Genomic DNA, 25,896 nt, shown 5'->3' on the forward strand with positions numbered 1-25,896 from the left:
ACATACAACAAGAATATATATATATATATATATATATATATATATATGCATACATACGGATCAACAACAGTAGGAAACAGGCACACGTTACTTCACACAGCACATTGAACAGTCTCATCAAAGCTACGCACGATCCACGGTGTGGGAAACGTCTGGGCGCGATATCGTTTGGATTTAACAACGGGAGACAGGCCAAACTTCCACACGTTTGGTCAGGACCTCGTACGCTACAACTGCGTCCAGGGAACCTCCATATCGTCTACTACAACTTACCAAGTGAAGAAGTCCTTCCATTTTTCTTGTATATCCCGATTGTAATCATGTGTCTTTGGTAGTCACCATACACAACTCATTTATTATTTCAAAAAAAAACTGGCCAGATATTCGTAGTATTGTGCCATAAGCCAGTTTAAGGGTGAACGAAACGTTGTGCGTAAAGAAAGAAGTATCAATGCAAGCTGATCAGTTTAGTTGTGTGAATTGTTTTGTGCCCGCATTGCGGTCTTTAAAATGCCAATGAAATCGTCCAACTAGATCGTTTGCTTTGACTCACCAATTTATTAGTGTTATTGGTTTTACTCAAAGTAGTATCAGTAGGCGAACAACACTAAAATTAAATGAGTTATGTGTAGTGACTACCAGAGATACATGATTATAATTGGGATATACAAGAAAAATGAAAGGACTTATCGTGTTCTTCACTTGATAGGTTGTAGTAGACGATGTGGAGGTTTACTGAACGCAGTTGTAATGTACGAAGGTCTTGACCGAGCGTGTTGAAGTCTTGCCTATTTCCCGTCCTTCAGTCCAAACGATATCGAGCCCAGACGTTCCCCACACCGTGGGTCGTGCGTAGTTTTGAATAGACTCTTGGTGGTTCAACCCGAGTTGTCTCAGTGAGAGCCAAGAAGGATGTTTCTTACAAGATGGAAGCTGAGCGGGATATAATGGAGTGAGTATCATGTAATTGTCCAGTCGTGTGGTTAACCTGATTATTTTGGTATTTCTCCTAATTTATCACCTATACCGATCATTTGTTTGACGGTACTGTAGACTACTCTGCAGTCTCAACTGGAGATGTACTTTATTCACCATTTCAATTATCTCGGGTTATTTGCGCTTGTATGTATCTATCAAAATCCTGGTGATTGATTATCAGCCATATTTGGTGCTACTTGACTGACTCTTCACCTGAGTTACCAACACCTGAAAAGGCTTGTCCGGTAACTCACTTTTTGAACATAATTTTTGTAATAATTTTAATCCTAATGTTCTTTGTTTTAGTGCCGAACCTGCTTGGTTTGAGTCAAATCCCAGACCCCAATCGAGACATTTGTGGAAGCAATCCTTCTGCCCAAAATCTGCAACAACGACAAAATTTTTATCCAACCAGTCAAGGTTTACTGCATCCGCGTGGCTCAGCTGAACAGAATGCTGAGTTCTTGTCGGAAATGCTCCAATCCGAAGATGGCGCAGATGGCCGCCGCCCTTTTCGTATTGACCTGAGTTACACAAAGTCACCGACAATGAACGTATTGTTAGGAGGGCCGAGTCAAGGGATGAATAACACGCAGAAGGATGAACTAAACCTGGCCATTCTAAGTGCAATCCGGGAAGGTACAGCTGAGAGTGAAACCGGCACGCTAGTTGGACAATGGAGTTTACGCAGCGGTGCCGATACCCTAGATTCACAGATGATCAATCAAGGATGTGTTACTTGCCTCCCGGGTCGTGATTGGCTTCGTCCAGCAGGTTGGTTCCAACCACGTGCGGGTGTGAGCAACAACGGACTAGGCAGTACCAAAACGAAATCCAGACCATCAGCTGAAAATACACCGGGGAAATTGGACGAAAGGAAGCCACACACTACGAAGCGTGCGAAATCGCATCACCACCGGCGACATCACCAACCGCAACCTCAATCAGTAAAGAGACCTGAGAACACTGAAAGGTCACACAGAAATCACTCCGAACGTCATCACCGTCATCCAGATCTAGGTCCTCTTGAGGATCACAAGCCACGTGCTGCATCGACGAGTCATGCGAGAGAGAGTGTCGCTCTGCCATTACGTGGTGTTAGTGGTAGTGTGCTCATTGGCGCAGCTCCATCCTCGCCATCTTCTCTCGTATCCTCTGACAGTTCCTCGGATCATGGACTTGTAACCTCCAGAGCTTCGTTCTCTTCCTCCTCGTCAAGTTGCTCTGAACCACCAAAGAAACCAACCGTCGCCTGCGATTCAGGAGATGAGTCATGCAGTTCAACGTCCAGTTCTACTAGTTCCATCAATTCCAATCCTGAAGGAGAGGAGTTTGACGAAAACGGAACAAAGAAAACCACTTTTCGCTTCCCAGCTGCACTCTGTTCTGCAACCCAAAATATGTCTTACAAACCTAACTCGAAAGCGCCCTTGACAGTCGTCTCAACTAGTGCACCAACTAGATCAATGATTACGGGATCAGCCTCCCGTAAGTTGTGGCCTCCTAATGTCTTTCCTCTGAGACCATTGTTGGCTGGATTTAATCAACACCATTACCGTCCTCAAGTGGAAATGAAGTAAGTTTTACCGGGTGATTTCTACTTCCCTTTTTGTGGATACCTCGTAGGTTTTACTTACGTAGTGTCACATACTTCTATCATAGCACGTGGACGGGTTTTTGTGAACACTTATCTGTTAAAAGCCATAGCGCGGATATTTGCAGTCGATTTCACCGGGCGTCAACCCTTCGTGTTTATAAATGGGATGAAAACCACTTTTGATCGAGATATTGCGATGTTTGAGGCAGTGAAACTTGCGCGCGAGATTGGACTCTTTAACGGCCAATGTGGCCTAAGAATAGCTATCTGCAGGGTTATTCTCAGAAAAAATCAGTGATTTAGTTAAGATGTTGTTATTCAATGATTTGCTGAAAATGGGTCATCCTGAACTGCGGTGTAAAGATACAGGTGGTACAATAAAAATGAATCGCCACATCAGAACATTCTCCAAATTAAATGCCATATTTGCTCGGAATTTTTTTCACTACAATCAGTCCTTTCAATGATATTGATCATATTTCTGATGTCGAAGACGAAAAATGGATCATTGTCTTAGCGAAATACACTCATTTTCAGACAAATTTGATTTTGTGAGACTTACCTGTAACCCAGCTGAATCTCTGGTTTACGATATTTTCAAGCAACTGAATGTAATGCACCGGGCCGCCTCATGTTTCAGGCAGTACAATATTCGAGATGTCGCGATACATGTATGGACGTAGTACACTTTTCGTAAAGTTTCTGAAAACTCTTCGATAACCCACGACCGGTCTCACCCTTCTTGGGGCTCATCATAAAGGCGCAGTCCCCGAGTTTCCGTCATAAACGAGAGATTTAGCTGCGTTCCGGATGAGTCTCTCAAAACCTCTTTTGTTTGCACTTGAGTGCATTTCGCTAATTTCATGCAATGTGGTTTCAAGTAGAATACAAATTTGACGGAAACTAGGGGACTGCACGTACATGATGAACCATAAGAAGGGCAAAACCGGTCGTGGACCGTCCAAGAATTTTCAGTAACCTTATGAGTAGTATATTGGGCCCTTTTCTTATCGTCATCACACACTTGCGTTTTGCCTACCTGGTCCAGCTTCCTATTTGCTGGTGGCTAACTTATGATGCACTTAGATATTGCTCATCAGACTATTTTTTTTCCTTATCCCTTGCTTTGACGATATACGAGTGATGCAATAATAAGGATAATCGTTCAGCTGTAACACCCTTTCGGTGCCTAGCCGCCATGCCATCCGAAGGAAGAACGAGAGCTATGATTGCCGAAAACTAGATGGTGGAATTTGAGAGGCGGAGGTTGGGCTCGAACCACGTACCTTCTGGTCAGTAACTTCGCACTCTAACAACTGAGCCATCTCGCATTAATTGGGTTCCGATGATTTTCATCTAAAACATCCCTTGCATTCGTAAATTAATGATTGATTTCTACTTCGTGATTGAATGGTCAACCAACAGGCAAGTGGGTCAACAAGAACGATCATTTGGTGTAAATAGTTTGCTCTCCGTATGAGGGGCATTCACGAAACTTTAGCGAATAAAATGGCGCCAGATTGCTGTGGGTTTTGATAGCTACACTTCAGGAGTCTTCAGGTTGTTTCCTTGTAATGCCCAGTTTCACCGACTTTCGTTACCGAACATCGTCTTCCCCGGAATAGAAACGGTTTTCCAAAAGGGACTAAAAGTTGTGTTCGCATGTTATTCACTCAACCTTTACCGAAAAGCTTTGCTGTCTGACCACTTACCCGCTTATTGGTAAATTGTATAAAGACCATACTTATATCTGGCATATTCCTACAGTATTTTAACTAGTAGAAGCTAGCATCTTATTGCTGTCCCACTGGTCGCAGAACCTCACCTGACTTTACTTCAGTTTGCAGCAAAAGGCTGATGAACACTGTTTATCATTTGCCTCGCAGACTCAACCAAATTGTCATCTCATCCGGCTCATCTAACTGCAGCGGTAAATTTTACTTGAAATTTCAGTGGGCGCTTTATCCCCACATCCATTCAATCACTCAGCTCGTGGACAGTAGTCAAACTTTCCGCCGGCTTTTGACATTGGCATACAGATCGCTCCTCAAAGATCTGGCTTGATAAAGATTGTATCACCCTTTTGTTTTCGCAAACGAGTTCAGACAGTCGAGCACCACTACAAGTTCCTGTCTTCGCTTTTGCCACATTTATGATACGTTTAACGGCTGTCTGTTAGTCGTCTTGTCCTGTTTGTGGTTTAGCTGACTGAGAAAACGACTGCGTTTGACAGTTAAAAAGTATAGTTTTCAAACGGACGTATTAGTAGGTAAGGCTCAACCGATTTAGTGAATTCCGGTAGAATGTTTTTATGACAGCTGTTTGTATAAAAAACCTGACGAATATTAATGGTCTTGTACGATATCACCTGGAATGCCTTGAATCTACCGCACAACAATGGTCTGAGATTCTTCTAATTTTCAGGCGTCAACAGGCTGCTGTGGACGCAATAATAAATGAACAAAACCAAATGGATACTGTGGGAAATCAAAGCTTGCACAAGGCTGGACCCACAACGTTTGGGAAGTCGGTAGGCGGCCGTGACCACAAAGTGCGTTCGAACAAGCCTCTGTACGAATTCCAGCGCTGGTTAAGTGAAGCAAAACACCGTTTGCCCACAGTGTGGAGCCACACTGTCGCCGGCCGTGGAATGACTCTGCAAATTTCACCACCCGTCGGTTCTGAAAGTCAACCCGGTAAAACGAACGACATGCAAGTAAGTCTAGTCGATTTGGGGGTGTGAGTAACTGGTAATTTCAGTGACATAGCCCACGACAACTTATATGAGTACCACCACAGTTGGCTATTGGGAAAAGATGCGTCTCAAGGTCGGACAAAATGAGATAAGATTCATAAATGTATGTTCCATATGAGGTGCGGTGAGTCTACGGTAGGCAACTGCCTGCCCAAAACGTGGTCTAATCTTAAACGGCGTGAAAGACATTGCAACAGGCGCTGTTGCATCAGCAGCGCCAGCAAACGAGATCAGACGACATAGGTTCAGAAATGATGAATACAGCAAGGACTTGGTGCTAGGGTCACGTGTGGGAACCAAAATAGCGATAAATGATAAGCGTATCATAGATATATTTGTAGCTCACTCAGAACGAGGTAAGTGAGGGTGTTTGATATATATCGAAAACAAGAATGGCCCTGTAAACAACACCGGGTGTGATGAGAAGAAAAGAACATTTACGTCCACTGGAGGATGCAACCCCAATGGAGGTAATTTCCGTATGGAAGTTTCATTAAAAAGCCTCAACCAATGCTCCCGAAGTCGTCTGCGTGGTCATCGCACATCAGTCTGACTACTCTATTGTTTCTGTACAGATCTGAAAGGACACAGTGCGTGACATACACCAGTGTTAAACTCTCACTGTATTCACAGAATTAGTTGAGAAGTTTTCACTTGGTCAGAGGTGCCTGCAATGGGTCACCATTCGTGGGAACCTTTTCGAGAAAGAGGAGTTATTCAAACTAACCGACAGTAATCACCGACCTGTGAACATGTCAAAGTTAAGTTGGCAGACAGAGTGAAAGGGGGACAAAATTCTTTAAAACAGCCACAGCATTTATCAAACTGAAAGTTTCTTTCGAGAAATACACTCATTTGCAAATCAATTTGGTTCTCACAAGAGACTCAACGGAATCTCTCATTTATGATATTCTACAACTGAATGTGCTGCACTCAGGCCGCCTCATGATTCAGTTGGCATGATATTCGAGATACCGCAGTATGTTTTCATAAAAGAAACTACTCACAAGGTTACTGAAATCTCTTCGATAGCCCACGACCGGTTTCGCACATCTTGGGGCTCATCAGGAAGGCGCAGTCCCCGAGTTTCGTCAACCTTATGTTCTACATGAACCTAAAATGGACTGTGTGGCTGTCGGCGAAATGAACGTCGCGAGCGTTTCTGAAAGAAGCTTGAGTAGACGGGCTTGGGAACTCCTTACTGAAGTCCTCGGTGTCAAAGCTCGTGCCGGACGTCTTATCACACTGCTGCTCTAGGATGGTATACTAGAGCAACCTTTGCTTCGCAAAAGTGCAGGCGGTTTAATCTCGAGTTTGGGGCTCATCGGAAGGCGCAGTCCCCGAGTTTCGTCAACCTTATGTTCTACATGAACCTAAAATGGACTGTGTGGCTGTCGGCGAAATGAACGTCGCGAGCGTTTCTGAAAGAAGCTTGAGTAGACGGGCTTGGGAACTCCTTACTGAAGTCCTCGGTGTCAAAGCTCGTGCCGGACGTCTTATCACACTGCTGCTCTAGGATGGTATACTAGAGCAACCTTTGCTTCGCAAAAGTGCAGGCGGTTTAATCTCGAGTTTAGTGAGCCTTGGCATGTATCCAAATTCGACGCACTGTCTAGCTTTGCAGAATCGTTCTCGTATTTACCAGAACCGAACTACTCTTCATGTACGTCATGCAAACCGGTGGGTAGCTTCTATTTCGAACCAACTTTGAAGCGCAGCACACATTTTCCCAATAAACTTCAGGATTCAGAACTGTGATTCAGTGATGCTGGTTAGTTATCTTTGTGATGAAAGGATATGTGGGTCATTTGAAAAATATCGACTCCAGAGCGAAAATAAATGTGAAAATGAATCAGGTTGTGCAAGGTAAACGAACTCAAGAAAGGGATATCAAGTATGCTGAAATGGTGAAAAGCCAAGAAGTGGAATTAAGTATGTGGGGGGTTATTAGTATATACTTTAATTTTCATTGCCTTCTTGTTTGGTACCACTCAACTCAACGGACTACGTGGCTTGATGAAACCTATTTGTACATCACATGGGGTTCAGCCAGTCTACTGACTACTTCGTGTAGGCTTGCATAGCCTGATGTAACACGTAATCATGTACCAAAATATCATTCCTAAAGCTATCTTATTACTTTCCTTAATTCCGTAGATGAACAACCAAGCTTCAACTGCTTCTATGGCCCAAGCTCTGAGCAGTATTCAACCCGGTGGATCCCACCAGCTTTCAGTTCTCCCGACAGTTCAACCCGGTCGAATCGCTCGTTCCTCAAGCGAAGCTTGTGCTCGTCAACTTAGTGAACTTCATCGAATTCGACTTGGCGACGCGTCGAACTACGTGATAAACAGTAAACCACCGGCCATCATTTACCCTGACATACCTATCGGTCTGGGAGCTGGGAAGAATAATAGTGGAAGTATGACACAGGTCAACACCTGCAACATCACTCCAGCGATTCACCTGTACCCACCAAGTCCAACACAAACTCCATTCAGTCAACACTCACCTTCGCCTCCAAGTGACAGCACGGTTCCAGATCCACCATGGCCAAGTAAGGTCGGCGTAGATGAGAATCGACCTTGTGGGACTGCTGCGTCCTCAAAGTCAAGACGAGAACTTCACTCACCGCAGGACCGATTTCCAGCAAAATCTCAGACACTCCAGCACGCTGAAATGAGTAGCTTGAGCACCCCACCAGAAAAGGAGCACAGCGACGGACAACTTATGTCTTCAGCCAGTTCGCTTCAGAGATCTTCACCGCTACAAAGGCAAGGAGCCTTCCGCGCCTCACCGGGGTGGCGACTGTTTCCGTGTCCGCTCAAACTAAATGACGCTCACCGTTTAGCCGTCACTCCACCAAGACAGTGCCCCGAAAAACTAGTGGACGGATCGGAGCAAGTCTTTGGCCGATACAGAATACCAACTGGCATAGAATCAAAAGGGAGTTCATCGCCATCTCAACAGTTTGATTCCGTGCAGAATTCAGGCGCCGGACCTGTGTTCAAAAGGTCAGCGCTAGACCACATTTGGCCCAAAAATGATCTTGAGAAGGTAGCGCATGAGAGCGACTCACCCACAAATGGACACAGTTCAGCCCCACCAACAACACCCAGCGAGCGACTGCATTTTGTTTGGGATGACCTCTGCCTCCCGAGCAATTCAAGTCAAGTGATTAAGCAAGGAGTAGATCAGCTTAATGCAGCCATTTCCGAATGGGACCGTTCAGCGAGACCGAGTGCGGGCATTAATCTATCTCACTTTTTGGCGACCCAACCAACAGATGTGATGAGACCGGATGTGACGACTGAGAGCAGGAGTACACAGGAAACCCCGCTGGGAGTTTTATCCTCACAGAACATAGAGGACCAAGCCCTCGATGAATCCCATCACACCCTGGATTCTGTGCAACCTCTTAGCAGTGTACTCACTACTTCGAGTTCGTCTGAACAGAGTAGTTCACAGCGACCCCCATCAAACGGACCACTGCATTTGCTGACACATTCAGATATTCATCAACTTTTAAGTCTCACTAATATTAAGGTGAGCCTAGATCTGATGATGGTTCTGATCATTTGTGATTGGATGTGTGTTGTGTACATGTAAAACTTGTTGCGACTGGCAGTGAGGTGTGTGTGCTAAGCTAGTTGATACAAGATTCAGAGACAATGCCAGAACTACTCGCCATCCCTTCATACGTATCATAGCTAGCAGTTACACAAGCAAAAGAAACTGCCTGAAGGCAGCTCTGCTCATGTTTAGCTATCAGATTCTATGGTATCCCGAAACCTTTTACCAATCAACCAGCGTTTTATGAATGTCATAAACAACTTTACCCGGGGCTGAACTTTGTTTTCATGCCAAAGAAAAAGCGCACCTTGGATGGAATCGTGTACTCGATGTTGGTCGACGCCCATAGACATACGTTGGCTAATGCACACTGGAAACTTCACACAGTCATCTGATCCGAATGGCGAACGAGGGATCAATGCTTTATGTATAAACTTTGCACTAATAGAAAATCTGCAATTAGCTAGGAGTTATCAGCTAGATCATTAAACCGGCGCAGTGCAGGGGGTCTCATGGGTTTATAGAGGAATTGAGGTCCCCAATTTCTGGGCCTCAACTACCTAGACAGTTTGCTTCATTCGATGTTTAGATCATCTGGCGCTTACTAACCTGATTCAGAATTTGCCTTTCCACTGGTTTCGGAATGGACAGGGCGCCGCACTAATAGCGCAACACCACACCAGCCCACCTATCGATCCGGATGTCCAATCGACCTCGGGATATTCGGAGGTCTCACACGGAACCAGTTATCCTGACAGCGCGTTGACTTTACTTTACTTTACTTTACACCACAGCCCAGCTGCCAGTCGACTCGGCTCAGTCACTGGATTGCACACAAACGCAAACCTGGGAAGGGAATTACGTGGATCATTTTGCACCGAACGCGCGTACTTGAGTGTTTTGGTAGACGGAACGCACGGATTGGGTGTTCTGGTAGGGGACTGAAGTGCTCTGATTTGTTAGATGTCCCATCGTGAGGCACGTGATCGTACGCACTAGTGGATTAGTGGAAATTATGGGTCTATCTACAATCGTCTTACGGTCATCGCCATTTGACGACGTCATTACAAGGGCACGTCCAGGCTGACTGCAATTTCCAGTTGTTTCCACAGCCGGCGATGGCAAGTCGCCGTTGCTTCAGCAAGGACAAAAGGCGCTCAGTATTCACACGATGAAAATGAATTTTCGAAAGCTATGACGTGTCCATGATGGACTGAAACAGTCAGACAATTGAGTTAAGAATACCAGTTCAAACTTTTGAACCCATCTAGGCATCCCGGGGTGCCAGTGATGCTAGCAAAGTAAAGCAAACAATATTAAATAATCTAAATAATTCTGCCTCGCGGTTCGGCGTGCGCTTCACACCTGCAAAGTGTAAAGTGCTACTGCGAGAGTGGGTGGGCTCGAACCCTAGCCTCGTGCTTGCGGATGAACCGATTGAGGTAGTAGATAAATTTGTTTACCTGGGCAGCTGTATCAGTTCCAGTGGTCTCAAGAAAGATGAAATTTCCATCCGGATTGGGAAGGCCAGAGCAGCTTTTGCGAACCTACGTCACCTGTGGCGTAGGCGTGACATCAGCCTCTCTGTCAAGGGTCGAGTTTACAATGCTGCGGTTCGCTCCATATTACTATATGGATCAGAAACCTGGCCGCTGCGCCCCGAGGATGTCAAAAGACTTTCAGTGTTTGACCATCGATGTCTTCGGAGCATTGCCCGAATCTGGTGGGAACACCGGATCAGCAATTCTGAAGTACGTCGAATGGTATTCGGGAGAAATAACTCACCCTCGATAGATGAACTGATCACACTGCACAGGTTGCGCTGGCTTGGCCANAAACCACAAAAAAGCATCATTGTTTTTTGTTTGTGGCTGGATTGAACTTGTTGTGGTTGTCACTTGGCTAGCGATACCAAGTCAGATGGCTAACAGTCAAATGGCCCAGTGACGTTTGCTTGTGCAGTGGGAAGGGATTGGGGAGGGACATCGGTGGACGCCCCCCCAATTGACAGCCCACTGTACCTATCCCCCCCCCAAACATCGGTGAACGAAACTGCGGCAGCTACAACCACTGTACGACGAGTACGCGGTTATTACAGCTGACAATGATGATGATGATGACCAGTGGTATGATTACTTTAGTGGAGAATGAAATTTGGTGACCTGTGAAAATGTAAACGCAGATTAGAAAAGTTTTTTGATTTGAGCATATGCACAACAAAATGCAACCTCTTGGCGCCAAAAGGTTTTGCAGCTAGGAGCACCGTGCGGCCAAGGTGCCTAAAGACAAAAAGACGGCTGTTCTGACTGTTGTTTCCTTTCGTTTATTAAACAATTCTCATCGTCTGTTCGCTAGGGTAGTACGATTGGCATCGAAGCTTGCAGATAAATTTCGGCCTTCCAGATGCTGCCAGCAATCTGAAGGCCAAAAGAAAAGTCGAAATTCTATTAAACGTCAGTTATTTCATGGACTGGGTGGAGGAGGGGACTGTAAATCAATAACTTTGTATCCCCTAAAATAACTAGGTTTAGGGGAACTCGGTAGAACGCAACTCATTAGTTTCCTAAAGTGGTATTTCGGCACTTTCGGAGTTTTTCCTAGTTCGCTTGACTGAATCCTTGCACAAGATGACTTTTTTTCTCTGTAGGAAACAGAGTTGGCTCACCGACTGCTTGCCGAATATCGCCTGGCTCTGTTGCAACAACAAACTCTTCACACAAACAGCGTGAGCACACCAAATCTTACAGCTAGTCAAGAACTACAAATGTTTTCATCGTCAACGGCTGCGGAGGAAATCGAAGAAGTAGAGGAGACTTGCGAACAGACGATGCCCGCGGCTGAATCAGAGGAAAGGAAAATTAAGCAAAGGTAAACCTCTATTATTTCACCAATTATCCATACACCCCCTTTCACCAATTTCCATACACCCCCTCTTAGTACAACGCATATTTTGGTATACAGCCGTAACCTGCATTAAGTTTAAGTTCCAATCGAACATTGAGCCTACCCACTATAAGAGACTTTAGTTGTTTTCAACTCGAATACTGGATCACCGTACCGGTGCTTTGGTTGTTTTGGGGACGTGCTGGTGTTATTCAATCTATCATTCCACCTACCAGGAAAAAAACAGACTCTCTTTTCACTTAAGACCCCATCTGTTACCTAAATTACGCCAGAGGCTGAAGAATGTCGAACAACCGTAGCATACACTAATTTCATTGGTTTGGGATGGCGGCAGTATGCACAAGAGACATGGTGGTGAGCTTTAATGCAGCAGCAACAAGTAACATCCCTTACTCCATCCCGTGATAGAACTGGCTTACGTTCAGCTGCAGAAAAGTGAGAATAACTGAAAAGCTTGCTACATGACGTGGGAATCGTTTGACCCAGTTGCTCAACGGCCCAACGGCCGTCGTATAAGATTTCGGTGCCCATACAGGCCGGTTGTGTACTACTATAAATACAGATCTATCAGCCAGCTTCATCTCTCCTTTTAATTATTTTAGCCATAGACTACGTGTTGATCTGATGAATAGATTCATCGTTCTGTGTTCCTGATGGTACTATGAAGGTGTTTGTTTAATCTACGACAATGCCATTATCTAAACTAAAGTCGGGCACTGAGCATATGAACAGCGTTCGTTGTGGGAGCGTTTCATTACCCGTAGAGGTGCTTATAACCTTTTAGGGTGTTCCGCACAAGATATGTGTTTGGGGACTGGTCCTATCAGTTGATTATATTTTTCATTGACATGTGGAAGTTAAATAAAAAAATATTTATGCAGAATAATTGAACTGTGTTTTTTAACACAGTGTTGAGTGGCTGTAATTCAAGATGAGTCTGTCATTTTTGAAATAGACGTTATAGTTACCCTCCTCTTCAGACCATTGTTAACCAGATGGGACAACTTGTGGTCACTTCATTCAGATAGCCGCCCCATGAAGGAAGGAATATAAACAAATTGGTCAGCCTTTCATTGCCCGCGTTGCGTGAGACTAGAGTACTTTGAGATCGGGTAAACTTTTTTCAGTTGAAGTTAAGTAGAAACCTCAGGGGAGGAGTACGTATGTGTAATGACGATCGATATTACCATGAGCTAATTATGCCCCCATGACGGAGTTTCTGTTCTTTTATAATAAGTCCATCTACGTTAATTTACTCGCACCTACAGACATCATAAATCGTCGAAGAAATCGTCCAAGCAAGCAGTCAATCACGAAGAGGATACACAGCCACACTTGCCCCAACACAGACAGAAACGTCATCATCATTCTCACCGTCGCCAGTCCTCACGCAGATCAACGTCCAAGATACATGGGGATGACGTTGGTGTTAGTGATGGGAATCATGAACGCAGTTTAACCACAAACAAGCAACCAGAACATACTCTCGTGGATTCTCCCGATTACGTGAATGCGGCTGCATTTAGGAATGAGCAGAGAGGCTGCACTGACCGTCCGGTAAGTGACTGTTCGGCTATGGTAATTGCTTGCAGTAGTCATACCAGACCACGAGCTGGGTTAGAATATTGCTTTTTAACCCAGTGGAATCGTCTCCATCTTCTGACAGTGAGGGATATGGACTTTAAAATATGTGCAAGAACTGCAGCGCGACAACTAACAAAAGAGCGACGATAACCTTTTCGGGGACTGTGACCGCCTGACGCATCTGTGAGCTGTCAGCAAGTTTCAGTCAGTATAGCAAGTCAGCTACTTAGATATCTTGCAGATCGATCCAAGTGAACCCCGAATAGCTTTTTCATCCATATTTGGTTGAACGTCGCAAACAAGATTCCTTTTGGAGTCTCATGTTATCATCACTTTTGTTTTCCGCACCGATATTTCCTGTTTCCAGCTCGTAAACTAGTCACGTGTTTTATTTAGGAAATACTACTCATAAGGTTGCTGAAAACACTTTGACAACCCATGACCGGTTTCCCATCAGGTAGGTGCGGTTTTCGTTAATCTCATGTTCTTTCTGAACCCACATTGGACACAATTAACGATAAGGTTGCGAAAACACTTTGACAACCCATGACCGGTTTCCCATCAGGTAGGTGCGGTTTTCGTTAATCTCATGTTCTTTCTGAACCCACATTGGACACAATTAACGAAAGTAACTTGATTTGAACCTGATACCCAGCTGAATCTTAGTGGAATCTCCCGCTTTTGATGTTCCCCAAGTGAATTTATTGCACAATGGTCGCCCTATGTTTCCGTTGGTAATATTCGAAATAGTGCAGTACATTCTTCCGAAAGCCCACCAACGGCTTCGCCCTTATTAGGGCCCATTAGGTGAGCAAGTCTCTGGATGTAGGACTGATGGAAACTTGGGGACGACGCCTATCTGATGATGAAACCGGTAATCAGCCGTCGACGTGCTTTGTCAGAAACACTGTTTGTCGTTAGGGTTTGATTTTTACTCTACCTTGCATTCAGGTAACTCATAAACCCTATCCATAGGGCGAATGTGGGCTGGCCATCGTTCCGGTTGACAAACGTCAGTTGTTTGTTAGTTGGCTGAACCCGGTCGGCCTCTCCTATAGCCCGATTCCATGGAACAGACCAGTTGTCGATCCGATGTTGGCACTTTCGATGTGGTATTCGAACTGCCCCTATGCACTTAGTTGGTACTGCAAATTGCAGCTTCGGGCTTGGATTCAAGAATATTGTAATCTGGCATTTGGCTATCCAAGTATAGCCTTTAGGAATTCACAGCAAGCACCAATAACCATCTGAAGCCTGTAGGGACAACTGAAGACAAGTTCGCTGAGTTTGTGTCCGTACGTACTTGAGGCCGTTTCTCAAATACTGCGAAAATCTGTTTTAAGACCGAGTGAATTAAATCGAATTAAGGATCCTTGATAGTATGAGAAAATTTCGTAATTTCATTCGAGATTCTATCCTTTAATTGAATCCGAGTAATACCGAAAGGATGAAAACACTGCACAAAAGCTTCATCTTTGCCTGAAATTGTCCGCCACGAGCATCCCATGAAGATCTAGAGGAGTTTGAATTAGTGGTCCTCTAGTTAGAATGGTATAAATCATTTGTTCTGAAGATGGGAAACATCAACAAGTTAAATGAGCTTTTAATCTGGAAAGCCAAGAATCGCGCGGTCGCGTGATCTGAGTAGCGTGATCTGCTGATAATTGGTCCCAAATTCCTACCTAGGCACGAGTTGATCAGTTACTCGTGATTGTCGTGGTGCGCAACTGCCGTTGCGTAGTCGCAACTTTGGAGTATAACATCCCCGAATGTCTGATGTGCCCTACCTTACCAACAGTCCTACTTACCAGCTCTTTGCTTGTCCAATCGCTTACTCAATCGACCAGTCGTACAGGCTGTAGTTTTCAGGCCGAAAAATGACACTTAGCTTAGATAAGCAGACTCTTACCTTTCTTTGGAGTACTCTATTAGTGCACCGCTGTTGATGATGTCCATAATGCAAATCAGGAGGTATGTGCACTAATAAAAGTGTTTAGTATGGTTGACAGTGGTGGGTTGCAACGCGTATAAAAATAAATACAATGCGAAATGGGAGCAAGTCAAAAAAGGAACTTATCGTATGTGAGAATCCCTTGGTGAAAGTGCGGACGGTGGGAACGTGTTTCATACACGTGTTCCATAAATGTCCGTGAACGTGTGGAGAGCGGTTGACTTTTTGCTCCCTGCGCGTGAGCGAATATGTGTGCTGACTGTGTTCGGTTTCCCAATATGAGGGTCCGTTTGTGCGTGCGTGAGCGCGTCACAACATGGGTAGTTGCTACGCCCATTAGACGGTACCGACAATCGATGTCCGATAAGTCACCTCAATGTGAGGTGATTTGCGAGTATGAAAAAAGACAAGTCTCGTGATCCAGTGAGCGACTGTGAGCTGAAAAGCCAGGTATGTGGGTGACCAGGTAGCTACAACTCCTCCTCTGGAATGGCCCATCTTAAGTTTTGGACTATACTGTTTCGTTCTTCCCATGGAAGAACTCTTCAGGGTTGTTCCTCCGGAAAGTAGCGGTCAGTGTACTCTTGTGGAGTGCTATTTAAAGTCGCCAATGTTCTACAGACAGGATTATCTTATGTTGACTAAAAATAACATATTTCATTATTTCGCGTTCTCAGCTCAGTCTGGCAAGTTCCACAGATATGGAGTCAAATGGCACATTCCGCGTGCTGTCAAGCATGGATACACGAACCAGTAGTGGAGCTGGATGTTCAGTGGGCAATTTGTCCGGACCAGGATTAAGTTTTTGCAGTATGGAAGGTGCGAATGTCTCGATCGATGGCAGTAATTCCAACACGAATGTCATGCTGGATGCGTTTATTCCCTCCAACTTGATATGGGACCCAATGGCACAGCGAAAACTCGACTTGGTCCGCTCGAGTAACGGTGGTCGAATAATTGGCCCGGTTCCGGAAGTGAATGAGTCCATCACTCAACAAACGACTGACTGGGTTGGCCGCTCTCCTCCAGACCTGTGTATGGAGATTATGCAAGCAGGGCTGCATCATTCTCGGCCAGACAACCAGTCCCAACTGAGTCCAGTGTCCAATGACCTTCCATTTTATGCTCCAAGATCCAGGGGCTCCAAACGATCTAGCCCAGGGGAGTATGAGAACCTAGAGAATTTATCCGAGAAGAATTTGGAGTTTTTACGACTTGGTCAAACAGCACAGGTAGTTCCTTTATCCCTCTGATCTTATCAACACTTAGTCTTGAATGAATATGAGATTTCGCCAACAGTTTTTTTGTTTGTTTTGTTCAACCATGTAGCCTGATCACTTGATTTAACTGATTTTTTGTGTCAAGAAAGCTGAAGGTGTAATAACCACCAGTGTTGAACCCGAAATCCGACGAACGGTGGGATGATTGACGCTTGTGAACTACCGATCTGAGTCGCACAGGTTGAATATATTGAGGGTGGGGCCCGCTGAGGTTGGTGCAGACATGCTGAACAATGGTCAACCAATGCCCGATCAATACATGAACCAATCACATCATTGGTCAGTTCACGGGCTGATGTGATGAGTGTGCTGTACATCTGCCCTGTTCTGCGTCGGCGCCTGACACACCACCTTAACCGCGCAACTAACCGCTGCGTCCGTTCGGGTCGTGAAGTTGAGCATGTAGACTGCTTCATAAGCCGTGCGTGCGACTGGGACAGACTCTGTGACTAGATCTGTCTCTCTTTTTGTGTTAATGTATAAATATAGAAGGTAGCGTGAGATACAAGATCGTTCGTATACGCCGATGTGACAGTCTGCAATGGCCAATGAGTTCCTACGAAAACTGAGCGACTTGTACCAATCAAAGACTATTAATTGTGACCATCCAAAATTTGGTTTTATCAGATGACATGTAACTCAGATGTTACTGACTGAATCTGAGGAAACCTGACGAGTGAGTTGAGCGATTTCAGCATTCTCAACCACTTAATTGCATACTCTGTTGGTTGTAAGATCGAAGTAGAGCTTTCCCACGTCAGAAGCTTGTTCTGTGCACATAGATAATCCAAAATTCTTAGCTCACACAAATACTTGCCCCCGTTGGAGTCTGCCGACCGTACATATGTCCCTCTTAAATCCAAACCCTGAGGAAAACTAATTCTGATTTGTACATAGCGTGAACTTCCTTCAGTGTAGCATCTTACATCTTACGGAACTTTTTAACTGCATATACTAAGGCTAGAATTTCCCGTTCCGATTCTGCAGTAGTTCCTTTCCGCTGATGTCAGTGTGCATGAGAGAATACGGTCTGACGGTCTATGTCGATATCGCAGTCAGAAGCATCCCCAGGAACGAATATAAATAGTTTTGGATACGGAGGCTGTTAGGTTATGGTTATCTTCTCAGAGTATGGTGTATTAATGCACAGATGATAATAGCCAAAGTATAATTCAGAAGGTATCATAGTTGAGAGTGGTGAGACGCAACACGTATAAAAATAAATGCAAAGCGGAATGTGGAGCAAGTCAATTGAGGAACTTATCGTTTGTGAAAGTCCCCTGGTGAGAATCCGGAAGACGGAAACGTATTTTTTCCTCAGATATAGCTGCCACACCTATTCCTTTCTTGTCCGTGGACTTGTGGAGTTTGGCTGACTCCTTGCTCCGTGCGTGCGCGCGAGTCTGTGTGTCGACTGTGTTGTGTGTATAGAGTGTTCGTCTTCTTTTGTCACAGTACATCAGTGACAGGTCCAAGTTATTTTAAACCATCTTGCAGAAGTTCACATTTATCAGTTCGAAATTTTGAATCCACATACCTGAATGAGCTAGAGTATTCTGTGCAAATGGTCAGTGTGGTGTTCAGCTGAGGGACTGACAATGGTAAAGTCACCCACTGTGACCATGGCATACGGAAGATCACACTTTGGTATTATCTGCCAAACGATACCTGACGTACACTTTACAATAAAGTTTAGTCTATTAGATTGGTGTAACCTGTGGCACTAGTTGCTAAGGCGTAAGTCTTTACGTTTGTCTTACAGTTCTACTTGGAGGCAAGCGTCAGAAAGGTTAATTTTCGGAAATGAGTCCTATTCTCATCCGTATCCCCATCAGATTTAATGTGGAACGCATTTGAAATGGGTTTCTGCTAGCCCAATGTAATGTTCACATACTTTATTTGTGCAATCCTTTGTTTTAGCCGTTTGAAATTATCCGAGTTAGGCCAACAATTGAAATTATGCGCTCACAGTCCATCCGAGGTCAGTTGTCTGAACGCTCAACCGGCGCGATCCGTTGACCAAAGCACACACACCTACGCACGTTCCGTGCAAGGCATCGCGTTCTAATCCCTACCCTCGTCTTGGTGTGTGTGACCATGCGTTTGCTTGGCTGACCTTGTAAAGGGTATAATCGGGGCTTAACGCAAGTGTCAGGGTGACTTACAAGCTGATTGGGTAAGCACATCAGGACGACCCATAGGTGGAACAGTGCATCGCGTGACAAGGGTTAATCCCATCATTTCATGCTCAAGTCAGTGTCACAATTTCCAGTCGGTTAGTTGACACAGAATCGGCTTTCAGGTCAGTGCCATCTGTATACCGTAGCCTCGTAATGTCCCAATATCTACCAAAAGTTGACGGGGGTCACGCAGATAGAGAGCCTTATGAAAAGGATTTGTCTAACCTTAAGGTGTGGAGTATGGAAGAAAGAACACTCCCGGAGGTGGTCAAATTTTGAACCATCGTCCGTAACTTTATGTCGCTCTTTTGGTCGGTTTTCGAACGTATAAGGCAGTGATATACAATTGCGTTGACATGATAACCAATTGCATATGTGAACCAGTCGACTGGAAATCGGGTGATCAGCATCAACAGAAACCACTTTACACCGATTACAGCCGTTGAAATGAACTCCTGTCGGGCATAGTTCCCTTGCATTCATTGAGTTAGCTCATTCACTACCTGGAGGACTGTATGCTTTCTTAGATACACTAGGCTCCACATATCCACGCACTGTATTACTTGCGCTATAAACTTACTCGCCCCCGACTACTATACAAGACGTATAACACTTCACACCTTAACCTCAGATAAGCACCTAAGCTGGGACGCCCAGTACGTTAGAAGTGAATTTACCGCTCGTCACGAGCGATTGAGTCCGATTCGCAGACATTCGTTTAGAGGTGAGGTGAAACATGTTTATGATTGCTGTTTCAGTGCACCCCAGCCACCTATGTTCCGCAACATTCCAATGTGTGCTTATCTCGAACAGAAGGGTTAACTTGGAGAATGAAATACACTGATGGACAGACCACCAGCTGTTCTTATGAAATTACTCACTTCATGCAGTAAAAATGACGCTCGATAACATGTTGCGCCATATCACGACACTGTTGCTCCTCTACTATACAGGGCCTGTTTGCGTAGGCCGTACGTTACGGATACTCCCTCAGAAAGAATCTATTTGGCTGGGTTCTTGTGTTCTGGTTGGCTACCTAATCAACCAATGCGCCGATTTTCCCGAACTGCTGACGAAAATGTTGAGAAACTGTCTCGGATGTAAGATCGAATGAATATTGTTCACTGAGTGGTGCTCAAACGAAGAGTTTTGTGCTGTGTTGGACACGACAAGCCCTGTATTGATACGCAGTAGACCTAATCCAAAACAAGCTTAGATGAGTTGGCGTGTAAGTTAAGCACCGCTTCGGTCATGTACACAACTGCACGATCTATAAACCATTTAAAAAAACCAGGTTGGTTTTCATGATCACCAATTGCTGGATAATATAACTGGAGTTCACCAAATTGACCGTGTAATCCGATAACTCATCCTTCGCACCCCCTCAATCGATCCCACAGTCAGCCACTTGATCACGTGAACACACACTAGAACGAGGGTAAAGATTGGCATGAGTTAGTTGACACGCACTGCGCGTGCGGTTATTCCGATCAACGGAACGCGTTGATTGGATACTCAGACAACCGAGCGGAATGGCCGGGTTTTGCAGAAGCACACTTTGTAGAAACTGAAGGCCTGCTTCCAGGCCTACATTACATAAGTCCGCCCGAGAATGTATGGTAGACGACGTTGGATGGACGGTTGTCAGATGTACAGACAGCGCCTGTTCTGCGCGTTAGCCTGAAATTGTCATCGTGGGCGAGGCACCTTTCATACCATATTCAGTGGGATCCCTTCGAGATTCGTTCTCTCGTTGGAGTTTGTGATGTGTTCTCCTCTAGGTGTTGGGACTCGGTCGGTTGCCCGTGTCACTTCTGTTCAAGGCTTTCTCACTTCAGAGTTACTACTAACTTGTTGAGTATGTGTGAGGACTATGTTCTGTGATCTACCCTTAGGCCCCGATGTGTTGCACGCAGCAGCTTCGTCACACCTTCAAAGCAAGCATCGTTTTTTGCTGTCTTGCTTTTGTCATTGTCACTTGAGGTTTTACACAAAAGACACCTCTTTTTCTGTTCTCCATGCCCGTGGTGGTTCACAACAGTATACGCTTATGGTACCACATTACAGGTTCGGGTTGTGCAGCAGGGCAGGAACACAACGGTTAATCTGGCAACCGGGGTGGTTTGTCACATTACCAAAATGGCATGAGAGACACGTTCGCCCATATGTAGGGACTAGTGTTATGTTTGGGTTCAGGGAGTCAATGACCCTATCAGTGGTGTACAATGCATCATAACAGCACACGGTCGTTATAATGTGTCTCATATTCTTTCTCACAATTTAGACAAAGACCGAATCAAGGCCGACCCAAACTAATCAGCCGGCATATGGGTCTAGCTTTGAACTACGAGGAGACATTCAATGTTCAGATTCTGCACATGGGTCGAAGAAGTTCACTCCTGGTACTACAACTCACGGGTCTTTGTCCACTCTGGCTTATTCAACCACTTCCGCACCGCATTCACCCTCATCTTCCTCAAGAGATTCATCTGCCCTCTCATCCTCCTCGTCAACTTCATCGGTCTCTTCTTCTTCAAGGTCCCTGTCTGAGCTGCCTCATACAATGGGACGTGGAACAGATTCGTCTCAAATGCAGAACCGAATGGAGTTAAAAGCAGTTCGTCATTCTCCGGTCCCACATTCCCACAAGCACACAGAACATCGTCATAGTGGCGAACAACATTCGGCTGGTTGTACTTTTCCATGTTCGAATGAAACCGACCTCCAGTTGGTCGCTGCTCAGTGTTGTTCAAAGGCGTACAAAACATCCTCAACCATGTCAAGACTAGCGCATAGGGAGCATCACCAATGTGGCTGTTCTTGTCACGGAAAGTCACCACCGAAAACACTGATTAAGTCAAATTCTTTACGGATGAACAGTCCAAAAACCAATTCTTCCAGAACGGATTTGATGCTGAGCCCCTGTGAACGTGTATTTGCCAGACAGAAGGCTAGGTCGTTCGATCCCTTTTCCAGCACCAGCCTGGCTCGTGCTTCTAATCGATACCGAACACCCGTACAGCTGGTTCCTTACTTGTCCACAAGCCAAACTATTCGAACATGCCGCAAATCAGCCAAAGGTCTTCAAGCGTATCTGCGAGGCTGGCGTCTACGGCGGTCAAAATCTCGTGGCGTACTGGCGAAGTCAGCCGTCACATCAGAGCAAGGTGCACGACTCTCCTATTCTGATGACGACGCAACTGAAATGGATGTATGCTGTTTGTCCGATTCGGAAGGAAATTATCATGGCAACCACACCTCGGCAACACTGTCACCAGCGGAAAGTCCATTACTATCATCAGCCTCATCCTATTCCTTTTCTACATCCTCGTTGGATGTTGCGGCAGAGGAATTTTACGCACTTCATAACCATCATCCCCATTTGAGACCACTTCCACTTCGACGTTCGCATCATCGTATGCATTCACCTTGGTGTGTGAATTCCTACAATAAGGTACAAACACACCGTCCTGAAAGAAATCGCAGGGGAGTGAGTTTAGATCCGTCTGTCTCAAGTGCAAATATAGTAGGTTCATTACCAAAACGTGCCAGTCCGGTATCCCTGATGGTTCGGGGTTCTCACCGCAAAGGAAACTCAGAACAGACCAATCGGGTTCTTCCATCCGTTATTTGTCCCTACAAGCATGTTTATGAGTCGAGAGTTTGTAATGCCTGTGAATCATTCTCAAAGACATCCGTCGCCTGTCGTTTACCACGTCACCACCGACATCATTACAACCAAACCCAACAACCCAACTCAACTAAAGAAAAGGTGACTGGATCTCCCAGGATCCACCAACGAACGAAACAGACACAGAAGTCTGGTTTGAGAAAGGTGACACTTCCAGTGGCTTCTACACAACCCGCTCGCCGTCACCACCATCAGCTGGCGGAAAAATCGAACAAAAGGGAGCAAAGTAGTGTTGGTAAACCACCAGTGGCTAGAAGGACATCGACTGACCCCCCAGAAGGAATACAATCCGATATTAGTTCAGTGACGAGACAGGGAAAAGAAAGCCCAACAAAATGTTCAGTGGTTCAAGACACACCGGTCAAACCCCTCAGACCAAAAGAGTTATCATTCTTTCCTCAAAAACCGATGGAAGACAGACAAGGGAACGGATGCAAAGTAAAAACGGTAGGTTCACCAGTCATAAAAAGGCTTTCCTTTAGAAATTATTGGCGGTCTCAAATACATTAAGGTTTTTCAATGAATCTTGCGTTGTAGACAGAGTTAGGCATGCATAAAACGGGACTTTTCTGGCGCGACGTTATAATACTGCACGAAAGTTTAATGCTTTGGCCGGTGGATACATTTACCCTTGCTCATAGAGCATAGACAACTTCTAGGGCATCGTGGAAACCCGGTCTTACAACGTCAGCAAAATCGGTGGTACTTTTTGATGTATTATACACAACATTCCCTCGAGGGTGGATGGACAAAGTGATTTCATTTCACTCCGCATGAGAATTCCTAACCATTACTCACGCCAGTTCGTGAATTCCTCAACCATTCTCAAATGAATTTCCATTCAGACAATTGCTACACAGTCTGGCTCAGAAAACCACTTTGTTTTGGCAGGATTTATCGTTCGCTCAATGTGTTAGGGATCCGAGATCGCCTCTTCATTTTTACTTATGGCTTGTTCAACTTCACCACACTTTTAAACGCTTTGTTTACAGTCACCAAACGTTACTCTGAAAGCACCCGGTGACGTCAATGATGTGAAAGATTTAAACCAAAAGGAGCATGTGCCAAACCGAACGGACAAACAAAAACCCTCATCGGACTGGAAACACATCGGACAAAAGGCTTCGCCTGCTTCGCCGGACCTGTTAAATCAACCTTCAATGAAACACTCCCCAGGAGAGCGACAAACGTTTGTACCTAGTAGTTATAGCATACCTGCCAATCCTGCGTGTACAACTAGAACATTCCCTTCCTCCGAAATGCATCCAGTGCAACAACGAAATCTGAATCATTTGAAGACGATCGGTCCAATAACCAATGACCGTGGTCTCTACCTTCTTGAAAAGACATCACCAGGTGTTGAAAACAGATCTGCTGGCAAAACAAGCGCTTCCGGGGCACTTGTCTCCAATGTTACATCAAGAACAGTTCAAACATTATACCCATCTCCTTCTCTTTTGTCACCAGTCTCCCCAACGGTCACATGCACAAAATCACTTTCCGGCGATTCAACACACAAACTCACTGGTGACACTACATGTGATACAGGTGGAAAGAACAATGCGCAATCGAAAAGTGTTACCAAGTTCTTTATAAAGCCCTACGCCACAGAGCCAGGATGCGATTCGAAACTTCCACGAAGCGGTTCACTGGAACCGACCGATTTGGGGACTCAACGTCCGTCTGTAAGTCAAGGAGGACAATCGAATTCAAGTAGACCAGGTTGGAGTTCATCACCACGGAGCGGTAGTGGGATCCCAGAGAGCCGATATCACATCAGACCAGTAAGCAGTCTGATTAGCAAGTTCTCACAGAATGCAGTAAGTTCACGGCATTTTTATTCGCTTACACTCATTCGGTCGGATCATATGAATAATGGTCAAAAACCGAACGATGTTTGTAACTCCTGGTCATTTACTTCCGCATATTCCAGCGAAGCATATTGAAGATTGTCGGAAAGACTGTTGATTGAGCCGGTAAAGAAGATACTATATAAAAAATTAAGATATCTGTAATCATTTTAACCGTCTGAGAAAAACCCAATCTCTTCAAATGTTCAAAAACGCTCTGGTGGCGCTTTCTCGCTGCAAACAAAGCTTGGCCCATCGGCTTTCTAAAACTAGCTCATAATGGTACATGTTGGAACTATCGTAATATCTGAAAATGGTGTGTGCATAGTTAACTTTTTCATAGTATGAACGGAAAGGTTGACGGGAAGCAGGCACGTGATGGGCACACTTGTTTTTTATTCCGGTAGGATGTTTCATAGTTGAGGGGTTCAAAGAATTCACAGCTCTTACACTCAGCTAGCCGGTGTTCTGGCAATCATACACCTCTAAAGTTACAATTGCGTGAGTCACACAATGAGAACACCACATCACTTCGACTATAAGGACGGTTTCTCACCCAACTTACCCACCAAGCCAACTTTTGCTTTTAAGTTGTGCGACAAACACCTGTTTGTTACTCGCCAAGCTGAGCGAACCATTGTCTCATATGAAGTGGAAACCTTAGAAAAAAAGTTGTAGTAGGATCCACTTATTAATTCCATCCAACGAACTAGTATACGCTTCTTGGTGCGCCAGTATCACTTTTTCTCAGATCCGGTGTCCCCAGTAATTTGGCCCCAAGTTTCGTAGATATAATCAGAAGCTGATCATATTTGGAGATGTGTTCTACCTAATCGCTCAGATCGACGCCTTCAGGGGTCTTACTGCATGCGCTGCCCATTAAAAAGGGCTACTGTAACTAGAAACAGAGCGTAGGGTATTATCTAAGGTATTTCCCTCACTTCACAACCATCCGTGTTATGAATCGATTTCTAACGTAACCTGTGCGTCGCACTGTACTCGTATCACAGAATACACTTGACATTTTTGAGCACGTTCCAAGATGGAGTGTCGTACTGGTCATTGCATTACAATCAAAATCACTCCATGAAACTCCTACATAAAAGCAAAAGTAACACAATCCAGCTTATGAAGCTTATTAGGTCAAGTGTTTGGTATGCCCGCACAATTCTCTCGCATCGACACATCTGTGCAACCACTCTCTCTTTACTACGACCGCATGGCTGTCTCTGGCACCTGTGGTCCTCAAGACCGATTCCGCTCGGTTTTGGCACCAGTTAAAAGAGGGAAGACTATGAGTGGAGCAATATATTACGGCACGTGTTATGCAATCCATTCGTTTCACCACTTCTTGCTGTCTTGCGTAGAAATGTACGAAGCCTATTGTGAAATGTGTTGTTTCTTCGACTTTGTCTCCGCTGACTGAACTGAAAAATGAAGATTTCCAATGCGTACCACTTAAAGCATGTGTTCACTCATGTTAATAAACAAGACCGACCTTCCAAACTCTCACTTGCTATCAAAGATCATCCTCCGGCTCAAGAACTTATATA

General features: G+C 45.0%; 2 protein-coding genes across 2 annotated transcripts in view; one reads left to right on the forward strand and one right to left on the reverse strand.

The window, feature by feature from the left end:
• The window catches only part of T265_09860 (hypothetical protein), a gene marked incomplete at both ends in the record, with an annotated part of 52,887 nt that overhangs the window by 24,411 nt on the left and 2,580 nt on the right, over positions 1-25,896 (forward strand). Inside the window, 8 exons of the mRNA XM_009176060.1 lie at positions 1,285-2,554; positions 5,000-5,291; positions 7,488-8,876; positions 11,551-11,771; positions 13,076-13,364; positions 16,020-16,574; positions 21,087-22,940; positions 23,486-24,313. Coding sequence (XP_009174324.1) covers positions 1,285-2,554; positions 5,000-5,291; positions 7,488-8,876; positions 11,551-11,771; positions 13,076-13,364; positions 16,020-16,574; positions 21,087-22,940; positions 23,486-24,313 — 6,698 coding nt within the window. The remainder of the gene's footprint in view (positions 1-1,284; positions 2,555-4,999; positions 5,292-7,487; positions 8,877-11,550; positions 11,772-13,075; positions 13,365-16,019; positions 16,575-21,086; positions 22,941-23,485; positions 24,314-25,896) is intronic.
• The window catches only part of T265_09859 (hypothetical protein), a gene marked incomplete at both ends in the record, with an annotated part of 5,220 nt that continues 1,446 nt past the window's right edge, over positions 22,123-25,896 (reverse strand). Inside the window, 2 exons of the mRNA XM_009176062.1 lie at positions 22,123-22,272; positions 24,412-24,481. Of these exons, the coding sequence (XP_009174326.1) occupies positions 22,123-22,272; positions 24,412-24,481 (220 nt within the window). The remainder of the gene's footprint in view (positions 22,273-24,411; positions 24,482-25,896) is intronic.

The sequence above is a fragment of the Opisthorchis viverrini genome (genome assembly GCF_000715545.1).
Source record: "Opisthorchis viverrini unplaced genomic scaffold opera_v5_313, whole genome shotgun sequence".
Taxonomy (NCBI): Eukaryota; Metazoa; Platyhelminthes; class Trematoda; order Opisthorchiida; family Opisthorchiidae; genus Opisthorchis; species Opisthorchis viverrini.